The 16,093-nt window shown below is 50.2% G+C and overlaps 1 protein-coding gene across 3 annotated transcripts; it reads right to left on the bottom strand.

The window, feature by feature from the left end:
• Positions 1 to 420: 420 nt before the first annotated feature.
• Positions 421 to 16,070, bottom strand: CPSF4 (cleavage and polyadenylation specific factor 4). 3 transcript variants are annotated; one of them, XM_079121298.1, is made up of 8 exons: positions 15,853 to 16,070; positions 12,303 to 12,353; positions 10,438 to 10,590; positions 8,315 to 8,410; positions 7,807 to 7,900; positions 6,177 to 6,249; positions 4,440 to 4,610; positions 421 to 1,339 (listed from the first exon to the last, which is right to left on the bottom strand). In XM_079121298.1, the coding sequence occupies exons 1-8, from the start codon at positions 15,953 to 15,955 to the stop codon at positions 1,271 to 1,273; spliced, it is 810 nt and encodes a 269-aa protein (XP_078977424.1). In that variant the 5' UTR covers positions 15,956 to 16,070; the 3' UTR covers positions 421 to 1,270. The 3 variants fall into 3 exon arrangements, with proteins under 3 accessions (XP_078977424.1, XP_078977425.1, XP_078977426.1); XM_079121299.1 differs by having other exon boundaries at positions 4,440 to 4,535; XM_079121300.1 differs by having other exon boundaries at positions 4,440 to 4,532.
• Between the last annotated feature and the right edge of the window lie 23 nt (positions 16,071 to 16,093).

The raw sequence follows: 16,093 nt of genomic DNA, 5'->3' as shown, positions 1-16,093 counted from the left end.
CAGTGGGATGGGGGTGAAGGAAAGGCAGACCTGATGTGAGCTCCCCCTCTTCCTGATCCATTTTCATCAGAGGTCTTCAGAGGACTTTAGGTGGCAAAAAGGCCAACACTACTTCCTTACTGAGGGGCCAACAGTGAGCATATACACTGTGCTGTGTGGAGACTATGGGGGACAGGCTGTGGAGGGCAATGTCCATGTCCCAGATCTCCTAGAAGAGCTGAATCCAGATGAGTAGATGTCACCCAACAGCTGACAGGAGGCAAGATCTGCCAGCTTTGGGTACAGAGGCCCTTCCAGTTATCATCACTGCTTTGTTAGATTCATACTTGAGATGAGAAAGCTCCAATCAGAGCTTTGAGCCAGGCAGCTAGCACAGCCAGTCTCCCCAGCATACAGTCCCCATAAGTAATGAGACACAGCTTAAAAAACAAGCTTTAATCAACTTCATAAAAATTGTTCTTGTAATTGAACTTGGATAGGCCCACTTGCCCAGCAGGTTGCAGGTGATGGTTTCACATTTTCCAGGCTCAAGGACAGGGTGGTCTCCTCTGCATGCCACAGGTGTCTGACAGTACAGACTCCTGACTGGCAGGAGGTAGGCGCAGATGGATCAGCTATTTAAAGAGTGGTGTGCGGCTCTGGCTGAAGTATACCTTCAATGCCATCAGGCCCCACGAGAAAATAAGCCCAGAAGAGACAACCTCAAACTAGAGAGCCCTGCATCCCTCGACTGCTGCCACCTGGGCCCAGAGCTAGGCTGAGGCAGTGAGTGCACCAAGTTTACCAGAAAGGGCTCCCCTGTTCAAATCACATTGATAGGCACAGCTTCGGGATTCAGCAGGACATGAAGGAAGCGGGCATGACCTGCCACAGCTCTGAATGATCCACCAGTCCCTGGGCTGTCCAAGAACTGGTGTTTAGTGAGCTCCTGAGGGGAAAGGCCATCTTCCACACACAACAGTGTAGCACAAGCCCTTCCTCAGTTACATCCTTCCCTGGAGGGTAGGTGTTCAGGGAGTCCCAGAAAAGAGGCATGGAGGCCCAGGCAAACATGATGTCGACTTGGGGACACAATGAAGCACATGTCCCTTTTTTAAAAAAGATTACAGCAAAATGATAGGAAACTAACAGATATGGCCCCTTGGAACAAGAAGCCCCAGTGAGCATGCTTGCCGGCTTTAGTCAGCTGCACCAACACTACATTCAGCAGTCGGTGCATACTCCCAACAACAGGGCCCCTCGGGCTGTTCTGAGCTGACTCCAGCTGCCATCACTGTCCACTGAGAAAGGCCAAGTGCCCTTTGGTGCATCTGTTGGCGTAGTGTCCTTTTTCACCACACTGGGAACAGCAGAAAGGGAAGAGACAAAAATACACCATTTTCAAATGCAATTTTCAACTAAGGCAGCACCCACCAAATACCAGGCTAGGGAGGACCCTGAAATTGTGTGGTAAGATTTCCTTTCAAACACAAGCAGAGGAATCTCAAGAAGAAGTGCAGTGGTGTAGAAACCGCAGCCAGCAAGGCCAACAGAGTGACCTGAGAGCCCAGCAAGGCGCCCCTTCAGCCTGTACCTCACCTGCACTGGACCTGGGCCTGCCTGGGAAGGACTCACAAGTGGGTGGCAGGATGAAGAGAAGTCCACGGCACCAGAGCTCTCAGCCCTTCTGCACACAGGCCAGTCACTTACCTCTGAGCCAACGTCTGGGGTCTCCCTGAGGAGATGGGGGAGGGAACAACACGAGAGAAGCTACCAGGCTCCTTCCCCAGCCTGGGGAGCCATTGCTGTGGACACAGGATGGGCTGTACCCAACGCTTTCCCTCCTGGCTCCTTTATTTGGTACTGGGGATTGAATTCAGGGCACTTAACTACTGAGCCACATCCCTAGCTTGTTTTTATATTCCATTTAGAGACAGGGTCTCACTGAGTAGCTCAGGGCCTCAGTAAGTTGCTGAGGCTAGCTTTGAACTCACAACCCTCTTGCCTTAACCTCTTGAGCCTCTGGGATTACAGGTGTGCACCACCGTGCCCGGCTCTTACCTGTCTAAGCTACCCTTAGGAACAGGTTTTAATCACAGGATCAGAGTTGAGACAATGATTAGACTTGGGTGAGTGGAGCTCATAGTGCAACCTCTGACAGATCTGACAGTGACCCTGACTTGCTCTGGCTAATTATCCACGACCTCCCATAGTGTCTCCATCCTTGTGAGACTCAAAACACAAAAGGAAGTCTAAGTCAGTGAATGGCAGCCTCAAGCATGGAATAGAGGGTCAGAAGGCAGCTGGAGGGCACAGATGCTAATCCCCATTCCCCTTACCCCCATTCCAATAATCCCCAGTCCCTGCTTTGCTGGTGTGCAACAATATAAAGAGGTCCTGCTGTCCTTACCCAGCGCTCTTGTTTATTCTGTTCCCCTTACACTGCAGTCTCTTGTTTTCAGGATCTAATATGTATGTGTGACTTCGTGGACAAGAGGCATAAGGGCTAATATGAGGCCTAATATGATGACCAGAAGGCCTAAGGACTGATAATTGGCCCTTAGGCTAATATTATGACCAGAAGGAATAACCACAAGGCCCCACTCCCAGCACTCTGCATGTCCATTGGTCTTGGTAGCTGATCCCAGGAATCCAGGATTCCCATGAAGTATTTTCAATGTTAACGGCATGAGCTGAGCACAGTGGTGCACACCTATAATCCCAGTGACTTGGGAGGCTAAGACAGGAGAATCTCAAGTCAAGATCAGACTCAGCAACTTAGTGAGGGATGCCTTCCACCCATCTTGCCTTCCCCAGACCTTTCCCTTTACCTTGCTCTTCTCACATTTTAAGGCTTAGGCTTAGAACTCTCCCTAGTGAGGCTTTCCCTGGATCCAGATGTGCTTTTCCTTTTGAGTGCCTTTAAGCACCTGCCTTCTCCATCCCCAGGAATGCAAGTTTCTGATGGACAGAGCAGCTCAAGGTATGCCTGACTGCTGTCGCAGAGTCCTGGGGCTCAGTCTCTCCTGAGGACAGGCTGGATGAACATTTTAAGTACATGTCCTTTGACTCAGAACTACATCTTGCAGGCATGGATGCCAGTGACATCAGACAAGAGCTCAAATGACCAAGTGTCAGATTCAGCTGTTACTAGGAGCAAAAACAACAAATCAATTGAGTGCAGTGGTGCACACCCATATTCCCAGTGATTTGGGAGGCTCAGGCAGGAAGATTGCAAGTTTGAGGGCTGCCTCAGCTAATTAATGAGACCCTGCTGCAAAAATTTAAGATTAAAGAGCTGGGGTGTAGCTCAGGGTAAAGTGCTATGTTCTTATGTTTTTGGTACTCAAACCACTAAGCCACATCTGCAGGCCTCTTTTATTTTGAGACAGGGTCTTGCTAAGTTGCTTAGGGCTTCACTAAATTGCTGAGGCTGGCTTTGAACTTGTGATCCTCCTGCCTCAGCCTCCTGAGCTGGCAGGATTATAGACATTGCCACCACACCTGGCTTTTTTTTTTTTTTTTTTTTTTTTTGTATAGGGGATTAAATGCTGGACTCTGCACATACTAAAAAAGTGCTCTACCCAAACCCCTTTTAATTTTTATTTTGAGACAGTTTCACCAAGTTGTAAAGGATGGTCTTGCACTTATGAATTCCTCTTGCCACAGCCTCCTGAGTTACTTGGATTATAGGTGTGCACCACTACACCCAGCTATGTTTTCTGAGTTTTAATCATGAACTCATTCTTGGGACTCTGTGGGAATTCTGTGTGGCTAGGGTGGAGAATATAACTCTCAGAGCTTCTTCTGGAAGCCAGGGGCATACCTCACATGAGGCAATTATAGATTAGAAAACTCAGTTTGTGACTTTTAGCCCTCACCAAGGATGTGAACATGGGCCCCAATAATGGAAGGACCAGCCAGCAACTACCGATTCCTGAGGAATTTGTTTCTCCTTTCCACCCACAGCCAGGAATGAGAAGACAAGTTTTCTAGTGGGTTTGTTTAAATTCACCCTTTCCCTGAGTGTCCCATTTTATGTTAAGGGGTGGGGAATCTGTGTCCCCAATCCAATTCCTCCAGCATAGGCTCAAAGCTTTGTCCTATTCCCTTGAGGGTGTGTGGGCATGTGACCTAAGGATGCCTCTGGGGCAGAGAGAAGCTTCAAGGATCACTCTTCCCTGAATTTGTTTCCATTTTGTCTTTGATCTTGAAGCTGTCCCTCTTGCAAGCACAGTCCACTCATTCAGCAGCATGTTTTCCTACCCTGTGCTGTGCCTTGATGTGTTGGAGGAAGCAGGATGGTCTCCAGCCCACTATAATGGCCCACCTTTATTCTTACAATCAGCAAAAACAAAAAACGTTTTCACTTTCAATGTTAACCACACATTTGGGGAAGGAGGGAATGGCCAATGACTGATGAGAAGACCCCCACCCTGTCCCCGAGTCCTGGAACTCACCTTGTAACAAGTGACCTGCTCCAGTGGCCGGGGTCCCCGGTTGCCTGCACTGCTGTTTTGACTCTGCATGACCCCGATGACCTGTGGGGCTCTCTGCTGATTGGGAGAAGAGTTCTGACTCGTTAACTGGATCAAGGAGGACGACCTTTGTAATGGCGGATTGTTACTTTGCTGGAAAGAGTTACACAACACGGTTTTACTGTGGAAAACACGTGCACGCAGACTACCAATGGACAGGAAGAAAGGGCGGGACTGCTCCCGCGTGACCAGCAGGAAGAGGGCTTCCGCGATGGCCCAGCTCAGGAGTGGGCAGAAAAGAAACGTGGTGATGATGGCAGGAGCTGCTGCCCGAAAAACACCATGCAGACACACAAAAACGGAAAATAAAAGTAGAAAACAAAACACCAAAGACAAGAGGAGGTCTCTGGGGCAGTGGGGCGAGGGCATGATCAGGCCTTACTTTTGTTTCTGAGGTTCTAGCTTCAGGTCAGGATGAACGCTTGGTTCAGCCAGATGTTTAGCAGCCTACACGGCGAGCAACAGTCACAGAAAAACAGTTGGAGCCTGACATGCTGACCTGTGTTCTAGGGGCTGAGAGGGCCCTCCTCTGGAGAGTCTCAAGAAGGAGAGGGATAGGGGCTCCTGGGATAGGGATTCCTCAGCAAGGCCACCTCTCAACCAGGTGGGTTCTTGGCTCTGGTCCTGTAAATGCAGGACCCAAGCTAGGAACCCTCAGGCTGTCGGCTGCATCCATATCCAGGAATTCCTACCTCTCCTGATGAAGAGTGGGGTTTCATGCACCACCACCTCTTAAAGGTGGGGGTCTTTGGAAGGCAAGTGCAGTCACATGCCTTCATGGATGCTCAGCTCATGGTGATGAAGAAGAATGGGAGGGGCTCTGGCAACTGGCTCAGAGCACAACTAGGTAGGAGGGGAGGCTTCAAGATTGGCAGAGTGGTTTACATGGAGGGCCTATTGGAGGCCCGCCTAACACCTGGGCCAGCACTTCCTCTGGGCCCAGTTCCCCACACCTGTAACCAAATCCACCATGCCCTTGGTTTTGGGGGCGCTGCTGCAGAGCCTCATTTGTTGATGGCATTTCCTTCTCTCCCTGTGCCTGAAAGGACCAACCAAGTGCATTGTGTCTAGACAACTGAAGCCAGCTAGTCCTTCAGCTCTGTTCTTGGTGGAACCTCCAAGGAGCAGCAGTAGCACTGGCCGAAGAACAGTTGGTCTTGGTTGTGCTCCTTCATCAAGCCCCTTCCTGGGGTGCCCCTCAGGCAAGTCTCTCTCTCAGAGCCCAGTTTCCCCATTTGTAAAGGGAAGACCAGCAAAAAGAGCAGCAGATTGGGCCCAGGTCACCCCCTACTCATCTCCCAAGGCAGACACTGCTGAGCAGCAGTGGCACCTTGCCACAGTCACACAGTGACAATGACTCTTGTCTGCCATCTTGCACTTGGCCTCATGTTGATGAGGTTCTGGGTTTGAGGCAAGGGATGAGGCCAAGTGGGAATTCAGTTCTGGCAGATGCTCTCCATCTCTAGAGGGAAATGAGAACTGATCTCCCTGATTTTTCTGCTGGAACTTGAAGGCACTTCCCTTCTCTCCGGCCTCCTCCCTCACCCTCCTCTCACAGGCCTCCAGCTGTATACTGTACACTGCAGACTGCACACCGAGGTGGCACTGAGTTTCTCTCTGCAGGGCCAGTGTGGCCAAGGAGGGGCAGGGGCACGGTACCTTTGTTGGAGGCTGCGTCTGCTGCGGCAGTGGGGGCTGCTCAGTTGTTCCCATGGGCAGTTCAAATCGAGGGCTGGTTACCCGGCAGCCAGAGGGATTGAGAACAGAGAAGAGGGTATGAGGGGAGACAGGTCAGGCTGTGATTGGAAAACTGCACCTAACCTCTGCCCAAGCAAAAGCAACCCAAATCACTTAATCGCAGCAAGTCTGGCACTCAGCGATACCTTTGGGAAGCCACAGAACAGCAGGAAAAACAGAACTGACAGACCTTGGCTCAGACCCAGTTCTACCTATGCAGACTAGGAGATCTTGGACAAGTATTGCTCTGAGTAAGGCAGGCATAGCCACACCTGCAGCCTGCTGGCTGGGAAGGAGGGGCTGTGAGCACAGAAGACCCTCTTCCCCAAAGAGCCCGTCTGGAGTGTCCTCAGCTCCTAACAACGTGCAGAACCTTCAGTGACACGTTCACCCTGTAAGCAGGAGTCCCTGGACCATCTGCAGGCTCCTGGGTGCTCATGTAGGGCATGGGCCCCAGTGGCAGCATCGGCTACTTGCACACAGTGAGACAGGGGCCAGGGATCCCAAAGGCCAGTAACTGCTCTTGATGCAGGTTCAGCAGTGTAGACAGAGGCTGCCTAGAAACTCTGCAGTCTTAATATCACCTCACGCAGAAGTTCATCCCTACAACTAAGTAATAGAAATGCACTAGGAGCTGGGTATGGTGGCATACACCAGTAATCCCAGCAGCTTGGGAGGCTGAGGCAGGAGGATTCCAAGTTCAAAGCCAGTCCCAGCAACTTAGTGAGGCCCTAAGCAATTTAGCAAAACCCTGTCTCTAAATAAAATATTAAAAGGCTGGGGATGTGGCTCAGTGGTTAAGTACTGCTGGGTTCAATCTCTGGTACCAGGAGAAAAAAAAAAAAAAAAAAAAAAAAGAAGTGCACCAGGCTCCAGAGGCCAAGGTGATGTCCCTGAGAGAGGGACACTCACTAACTCCATGGGCAAGAAGAATCCAGCTTCAGAGGTCCACAGATCTGTGACCAGGTGTTACCACATGCACCATGTGTTGTGGCCAGTGACTGAGCCCTAAGCTGCAGGGTTTTCAAGTGGGAAGTGAGCACTGTCTTTCGCACTTGCCAGAGTCATATGAATTACTGCATATGGAACCAGGATCTCCACCGAGAAGGCCCTGAAACTTAGTTTCCTTCCTTTAGGACACAGGCTCTTAAGTTTTATTTGTTTTTGTGGTGCTGAGGATGAGCCTCACAAGTGCCAGGCAAGTGCTCTACCACTGAGTTATACCCCTAGCCCTGGACACAGGCTCTTAACTTAGGTCCTTAACCCCCCTAAATCATATGCAAGGTTATGTATGTGAGAGTTTATATGGAGCACAGGGTTGGGAGATCTTTCACCAGATTCCCAGAGGGCACATGACCCATGAAAGGTTAAATGCTGGTCTAGGCAGAGCTGTCTTTGGGTTCCAGAAGTAGCAGTAGCCATAAGTAGTGGTTTCTTTCCCATTTCCCACTCCTGCCCCAGTCCCTGGTGCTGATATCACCCAGTGACCTAAGCCCAGCTGCACCCAGGAAGGACAAAGGGGCAGCAGCAGGGCTAGGGCCAGGGTACTCACTGCATGAATTTACACGAGGGCCCCTCCGGGCAAAATCCCACGAGGTAATTCACACAGATGACTCTCCGCGTGTGCCGGTGCCTGCACAGGGGACCTGCAGAGCCCAATGTTTGGGTCACTCAGATGCCCCCTCTGTGGGGGATACCCTAGTGTCCCTGCTACCAGTTAGAGCCCCACCCAGACAGCTTGGCATACTGAGAACCAGAGTGTGGCTTCACATGCTGGCTTGGGCTCATTCATAGAGGACACAGGCAGAGAGGCCTCTCTACGCTGGGCCTTACTGAAACTGCAGCGAGAATGCTTCCCATACAGCTTCTTTGGGAGGCTTGAGGGAAAGCAATGGTGTGAAAAGGTCTCACTAGCCACAGAATGTCAGGTTTTGCTGGGACAGGTGGGACAGATGGGGTGATGTCCCAGGAGCACCAGTGGGCAGCCTGAGGGTGATATGGGCAGAGGAGGGCTGCTGGCCTCTCTCCTGGAGCCAAGCCCAGCCTACCCCAGCACTTACCATGCTTGCAGAAGCCACGGTCATACCAAGGGCAGTCCTTGATCTTGGACTCGGGGTCGATGTGCAGGAAGGGGCATTCCTTGTTGCTGCACTCCCCTGCAGGAAATCAGACATGTGGCTTCCTGGAACAGTGCTAGGACAGCTTACAAGGCAAAGAGGGCCCAAGGGACTCCAGTGTCCAGGCTTGGCCTGGCAAGCCCTGAGCCCAGGGCAGAATGTCAGTGGGACTGTAACAGTTTTTCCCTCACATGTATCAGTGCTGCTGAGAGGGACAATAACATCAGCAGAGCCTGGCCCAAGGCATCCCTCATCAGAATCTATTGTTCCACCCTTTCCAGGCAGAAAGGAACCCAGATATGCAAATGCACCTGACACTAGGAAATTCCTGTTCTACTCCAATTGGCTCTTCCCATCTATGAGCTGGGATGGGGAAGGTCTAAGGAATTCTAACTTTTAGGACTAACACAGGGAAGATCTGGGAGCTCAAGGCTGGGTCCCGGAGATGACAACACATATGGACCAGTGCTTCTCAGAAGTAACCAGCCCAGGTGACCCCCAGCATGAGGATGTACCTCTCCTGGGTAACCACCTGCCCACCTCCAGATCTGCTCTGTGTAACCTATGCTAACACCTGCTTACAATTGGGAGGAAATGCAAACTTCTGCCCTGGCCCACCACAGGCTCAGTGACCCCTTTCCCAACCACTCTGGTTTTCTCTGCTGCCCAAGATGAATCCTCTACCAGAGATGCCCCTGCTTACCTTCCAGTTCCCAGCCTAGGACTCCTCTCCAGAGTCCTTCCCAGATCTTTCTGCCTGAAGTAAATTCCACGTGGGTTTCACTACTGCTTATTTCCTTCTCTCGCTTTTCATAAAAAATTCTCTTCCTTGTCTCACTGGTTTATCAGCTGCCTCTGTACCCAGACCACTAAAGCAAAAGCTCCATGGGCTAGGATCAGTCTGTCCTCTCCATCACTATCCCTCCAGTGTCTAAAAGGGTAACCCAATACACACCTGTGGTACAAGTGACAGAAGTTGCAGGTGATGTGTCTGCACCAAGGCAGGAGCTGCAGGGGATAGGCAGGCAGAGGGATTTTGGAGACAAAGGGGGCTGCTGGGCCCAGCAGGAAGGCGGGAACCCCAGGTCAGCCTGCAGAGAGATGCCCTCAAGGGAGAGCTCTGGGGCCAGATGGGAGACTCAGCCCATTTCCAGTGTTGCACTGGGGGTGATGGGGAGCTGGGAAGGCTAAATCCTAGTTCTGTCTGTCTGCTTTGACTTTGCAGCTTATGCTGCCTCAACAAAACAAGCCACGACTATCATTAATAAGCCAGCAGTGAAGCCTATTGGGATGCTGAAGTAATTAACGTCTTTAACAATAGTGCTTTGGAAGTGCAAAGCCAGCCCAGCACTCAGCTCACTGCAAAGCCTCCCACAGGCTTCCAACCTCCTGCCTCAGCCCCTGCACAGGGCCTGGGTGGGGCTGGCAGTCCTAGATCCACAGCCAGCCCTCTTACTAACCAACAGTTTCTTCCTGGGACACCTTGAAGATCAGAATAGAGCACAGACTCGGAGACTCAGCTCTGCACCAGCACCGCTGCTTCCACCCATCCCCTGCTTCTCCACACAGGTCACTCAGGAAAGGTGAGGTCATGCTCTCTAAGCAGAGCTCAAAGCAATCTGTTTCAAGATGAAGAGTGGGGCTCACTGCCACCAGAAGACAGCCTCCAGACCTGCAACTCAGGGCTGTGATATTACCCCAGATACATTCCCAGAGATAAGGCACCAACTCAGACCCAGGGGTGCTCAGTGACCAACCTGGAAGGAGACATGGATTTCAAGGATCAAGGTGCCAGGGGCAGAAACAAGGTCTCTGACCAGCTGCACTGCTTATCTGCTAAATGGGACCCTTGTCAGTCTCAGTGTCCACAAGTACTACAAAGACATGAGGGACTATCACCATGACATCCCCTTACTGCAGAGCCAGTTAGGGCTGGTAGGCACTGCCCAAGTTTCTCATCAGAAACTAGAAACATGGGAGAAGGCAGAGATGCAACAGCCCTGAGGAGCTGCTGGGCCCCTGGGTCTGGGTTTTGGGTGCACCTCCCAGGGTCTCATGCGCCTTACCGAACTTGGAGTAGAAGTAGCACTCGGGCATCTTGGTCATGTCGTACTCGTGCAGGAATTCACACTGGTCCCCTTTCTTGCACAGCCCCCGTAGCCAGTGTTTGCAAACCACTGTCTTCTCGCCGCTGATGTGGCGAAATGGGCACATGCCCCCTGTCCAGGAAGAGGGGCCATTGTGTAAGGGGAGGTGTGGGCTCAGGGGAAATGGAGGTGCCTTCACCCCACACTTCTCTGAACCAACTGAAAGCAGCACATCTTAGAAGGTGGTGGAGGTGCCTCTGGTTGGAGACAACATGGTTTAGGCAGCACACCAGCAAACATTTTAAAGCTTAAAGTTTAAGGTGTTCTAGAAAAATATAACTGAAACATCAGATCAGGATTTCAGATACTACTGTAAGATGAAGGTAAAACATGCCTAGGACGGGGTGGGGCTAGAGGGTCGGTTTATTTCTTAATTTAATTAAAAACAGTTCCAGTGGTACACTTATGCAGGAAAATCACGGGTGGTAAAATGAAGACCGGGGTTTGGGAAAGCCTAAAGAATAAAGAGGCCCACCAAGAGAAGCCTAGAGCCCAGGAAGTCTCCTGTTAGAAGTGCCCACTTTAAAGTCTCAAGATCAACTTTTTAAAATTGAAGAAATTTGATGTATGCAAATGAGGGGAAGTGTCCTTCTGTAGCAGTATCTGTATGGCCCTGATGTGACAGAGTCATTCTCTGGGAATGTCAGACATAGCTGGTGTCCTGGTGGACCATTGGGAAGGCTCAACTAGAATGAAGCTGCAAGTTGAAAAGATCTCTACTAGCCTTGTCCAGTAGAATTTTCTGTAAGAGTGGAAGGCAATGGTCTACATTGCTGCTGTCCAGTATGACAGCCACTAGCCACACATGGCTATTTAGTACTTAATTATCACTACGTCAATGAGGTTCATTTTAATTTTTTTTTTTTTTTTGTGGTGCTGGGGATCGAACCCAGGGCTTTGGGCTTGCAAGGCAAGCACTCTACCAACTGAGCTATCTCCCCAGCCCTAATTTTTTAAAATTTAAATTTGAATAGGCTTATGTGGGTAGTGGCTATTGTACTAGCAAACAGCTGTAGCGCCCTGTGTTAGGAATTGCTGTGGAACTAAAGGTGGCTGGTCAGAGGGCAGAATAAATAAGCAAATACAATGAAATGAGCCCAGGAGCCCAGGGGGAATGGTATCCTGACCACACAGCATGAAGTTGAGCTAATTCATCTACCTGCTTCAGTGACAAATGACTGCTATGGAACCAAAACGAACCCAAATCATCCACTAGAGTCATCCTCTTGACCTAGTACTGTGCTCCCTATCCATCTTCTGATTTAGTTTCCTACACGAATTTCCCTACAGGGAGAAAAATGCCCAGACTTATATGTGGCTTGTAAGGTACTTTCCAGCAACACTTCTGATGCATTAATGGACAGTCTGGCTCATTAAGCCTGTGTTGGTACCTGGTTAGTGTAAACAAGACCTCACAAGAAGGAGTATTATAGGGTCTTTTGCTAAGAAGCTACAGAGGGCAGAAAGCCTGGGGAGACCGTGGAATCGAAAAGGCCTGTATTCGCTGGGCTCAGCCACAGAGTAACTCTGGGACCTTGAGAACATTCCTGATGCCTCCATGATGGGGTCTCTTCTCTGCTGAGGGGAGAGGTAGCCTCTGAGCTAGATTCAAATCCTGTGTTTAGATTTGGGGCCCATCAGGTTCCTATCCTATTCAACTAGGGACATTGTCAGTCTGCAGAAGGCAATACAAGTCAGAGACCTGATGGCCTACAAGTCTGCTAGGGGGCAAGGTGGTGAAAGGGCATCTTGGGAAGCATGTTAGGAAACCAGCAGTCTCTTACCTTTACCACAGGCAGCTTTCAAAAAGAATTCGCAGACAGCAGCCCCGGACTCTGTAAAAAGAATCAAGCAAAGCAAAGTGCCGTTGCTATTTGCTGACTATTTGCATTGCTATCTCACTGACTGAAGACAGTGGGAAGGGATCATTCTGGTCTTCGACCCACGGTATAGGAAACAGTGGCAAAAGATGCAAAGCCCAACCGAGTCAGGCAAAAACCACTTATTTCAGTTATTCCCTGCAAAATGAGACATGCACATTAAGTCAGTGCTGAGAACCTTGTGGAAGTCAGCAGCCTTCAAGGAATTAAAAGCTAAAGAGTGATTTTCTTCTCAGATGCCACCGAGGTGTATGGTCCTTCCCAGGAAGCAAAGGTTGCGTTGGGGAACCCTCACTTCGTCTGATAACTAACAAACCAGGTGCCATGGCCTACATCTCTGAGCTCACCTGTATCTACTCTGCCCTTGTCCTGTAAGATGATGAGATGATTGTCACAGAGAGGATCAATGCCCTCATTAAAGCAGCTGATGTAAAAGGTGAACCTTTTCGGCTTGGCGTGTTTGCAAAGGCCCTGGCCAGTATCAACACTGGGAGTCTCACTGGCAATGTAGGGGCTGGTGGACCTGCTCTGGAGGCTGATGTGGCACCAGCAGGAGGTCCTGACCTCTCCACCACTGCTACCCTAGCTGAGAAGAAAGTGGAAGAAAGAAGAATCTGAGGACTCTGATGATGCCATGGGCTTTGGTTTTTTTTTTTTTTTTTTTTTGGGGGGGGGGGCTTTTTTTTTTTTTTTTTTTTTTTTTTTTAATTAAACCTCTTTTGTAACATCTTCAATAAAAAGCCGAACTTTACTGATATTGTGGGAATCTGCTCTGCAAAAAACGACAACAAAAAGAGTTAACCATGGATGAGGAAGGCAGGATGGAGCACAAGATCACAAAAATAAGTTAATTACCCCCAGCTTAGACCTTCCAGGAGGGCTAATTCATGGCACTTAAGGAGAAGGAGGAAATGATCTCATAGGAAATATCAACAAGTGAATGGGGCCTCTGAAGGGGGACAGGTTACAGAAAAGAGGCAGGTGCCCGTGAAACACCAGACCAGAAGAAAGACTATAAGTGGAGACAGGGAATCAGACTTGCTCTTAATATGCATCATTAACCCATCATTACGAGAGGACCATGGTCTTTCATTTGCACAGGTGCAGCTGGTTCTGGGGAGGGAAGCAACAGACACAGAGTGCAACAGAAGTCTATGGGGTCCAGGGGCTGGCTGTTCTGATTAGTCTGGGAATTCATCAGCCACAGCTTCTAGAATAAACTGTTCTTTGCTTCAAGAGCTGTTTTCCCCATTGGCAGGCATTTCAAAATTTCTGAAAAGTCACCAACAACATCTCTGAAACCCATGTACTAATGGCTTCTCAGCAGCAGGTAGATTTTGCTAGTATAGAGTTAAGGCTGTTGAAGTTAGAGGTGTTACCAGGGAGTTATTGGAGTGTCAGTGTTTGCACTTCAAAATGCTTGAAAAGTCTTACATTAATATATCACTGGGCTGGGGTTGTGGCTCAGTAGTGGAGCACTTGCCTAGCATGTATGAGGTTCAATTCTCAGCACCATCTATAAATAAATAAATAAAGGTCCATCAAAACTAAAAAAAAAAAAAAAAAAAAGTATTTCTAGGGGTTGGGGAGATAGTTCAGTTGGTAGAGTGCTTGTCCTGTAAGCACAAGGCCCTGGGTTCAACCCCCAGCAGAGCCAAAAAAAAAAAAAAGGAGTATTTGTAGTCTTTTGTTTGTACTTTTCAGAGGTTCATTCTTTAAATTCAGACATCCAGTCCTAGGGCCTGGTGTCAGGCAGATGGGGAAAAACTGACAGTCCTTCTCAAACTGAGATAGGAATGAAGTGCAGGGACCAGTGAGGAAGTACCATGGCCTCACTGGGCTTTAACATAATGAATGAGATCATGAACAGTGAGTGCTGAGGGTGCCTACCACATCTGAGGCCCTGGGCTGGGGAGGCACCTGTGCGCAGCGTCTCCTTGACGGTCCCTAGGAATAGATATGCCATTGCACCTGCTCCCACAGGCTTGTGGACCTGTAGTACCTGGTAGGAGAAGGATGGAAAGATAAGAGTTGCCCTGCATGGATTGTTCCATGACGTCAAGTTAATGTCATCAAGGCAGGAAGAAGTCTGGGAGTAGTGATACATGCCTGTGATCTCAGTTGTTGGGAGACTGAGACGGGAGGATCATTTAAGTCCGTGCATTCAAGACTAGCCTGGGCAATACAGGGAGACCACATATTAAAAACAAAACAGGAGAAGGATCGAGAGCTGTGGTGCATGTCTGTAATCTGAGTCAGCTGGAAGCCTGAGGCAGGAGGTTCACAAGGTTGAGACTGGGCTCAGCAACTTAGGGAGATCCTGCCTCAAAATAATAATCATTATAAAAAAGAGCTGGAGAAGTAGTTGAGTGGTACAGCACTTGCTTAGCACATGCAAGGCCCTAAGTTCAATCCACAGTACCACAGGAGGAAAAAGACAGAAGTCCTAGTGTGTAAGTGGATGTGTGTGCAAGATAGTGCGTGTCTGAAGTTGAGTTACTTGTAGAAGGTGTCTGTGTGTTTAAAATAAGATGACGTGAATTTGTTCTTTGGGCATAAATGCTGTTTAACACAAAAGTATCAGTGGCAGGGGACAGACTCAGTGGGGCATGTGTGAGAAGGCCCGACTGCCTGAAGGGGATGAGGCTGTAGGGACAGGAAGAAGAGCACCAGGTGCAGTACCTTGGCAGTCAAGGAAGGCAGGATGCAACCCTGGAGCGATCTCCTGGCTTTGCCATATACTGAGTGGTCTTCAGCAAGTTGCTCTCACACCTGGACCTCTAAGAGCTCCCCTAATTTTAGTGTTATAGCATTATGTTTCAAGTATACTCAGAAAGCAATTAAGAATTAATCTGCTAGGTTCTCTTAAAAGTGAGGATACAGAAGCCAGGAGCCCCCCAATGCGAAGAGGGAGAGTAGAGAGAGCTCAGAATAAGGTCGACACAGCCTCCCGAGTGCAATAAATGACCCGGGTTGGGTTTCCGAGGAAAAGTTGCCAGATCCAGAACTAGGAATGTTCTCCCAGGAGTGGGAGTCCTGCGAGAAGAATGGAGCCCGAGAGTCTAGCTGTGAGTTTCCTAGAGCGAAGGAGAGGTAATTCTTCTTTCACTGGGCTCCTCGAACAGCCAGGTTTGGGTGAAAGCAATACGAAGGCGCTTAACTCGGGGGGAAGGCGGTGGGAAGGGACTTCTCTCTAGTTGGAGAAAAGTGTGTATATGGGGGGGTTTCCAATTCGGGACAACCCGCCTTCGTTCAATAGTTACGTGAACAACGGACACAGTAGTGCCCTCCTAAAGATCATCACGGAAGAGCCCAGGCGATCCAAGGTCCGAGAAAGGGGCTCCCGGGTCCGGGCGAGGGAGAAGGGGTCCCAGATCTGGGGAAAGGGCCCGGGACCCCGAGTCTCGGGTCCGAGCCGGGCTCGCCCGCCCGCCCGCCGGGGCCCCGCGCTCACTGTCCATGCCCGGGAAGGGCAGCGGCTGCGCCCCGAGCTGCTGCTCCACGGCGATCTCCAAGTCGAACTTGATGTGGTCCACGCTGGCGATGATTTCCTGCATGGCGGCGGCGGCGGCCCCCCGGCCCGGCTCCCCCTCAGGTCTCTGGCCGCCCGCACCCACTGCCCACCACCGGCCCAGCCACACACGGTCCTCCTCCGCCTTGCCCGCCGCCGCCGCCGCCCGAGGGATGCCGGGAGC

This window comes from Sciurus vulgaris (assembly GCF_902686455.1).
Source record: "Sciurus vulgaris genome assembly, chromosome: 18".
In the NCBI taxonomy this organism is placed as follows: domain Eukaryota; kingdom Metazoa; phylum Chordata; class Mammalia; order Rodentia; family Sciuridae; genus Sciurus; species Sciurus vulgaris.
The sequence above is the reverse complement of the archived record's forward strand: the minus strand, read 5'-3'. Positions and strand labels throughout refer to the sequence as shown.

Excerpts from the sequence above, each read along its gene's own strand:
- CPSF4 (XM_079121298.1), bottom strand. The coding sequence starts at position 15,955 with ATGCAGGAAATCATCGCCAGCGTGGACCACATCAAGTTCGACTTGGAG. Across the intron at positions 6,250-7,806 it reads CCCTCGTGTAAATTCATGCA|CCCTCGATTTGAACTGCCCA; the intron begins GTGAGTACCCTG and ends CCGGGTAACCAG. Across the intron at positions 1,340-4,439 it reads AGCAGGTCACTTGTTACAAG|TGTGGTGAAAAAGGACACTA; the intron begins GTGAGTTCCAGG and ends TGCTGTTCCCAG.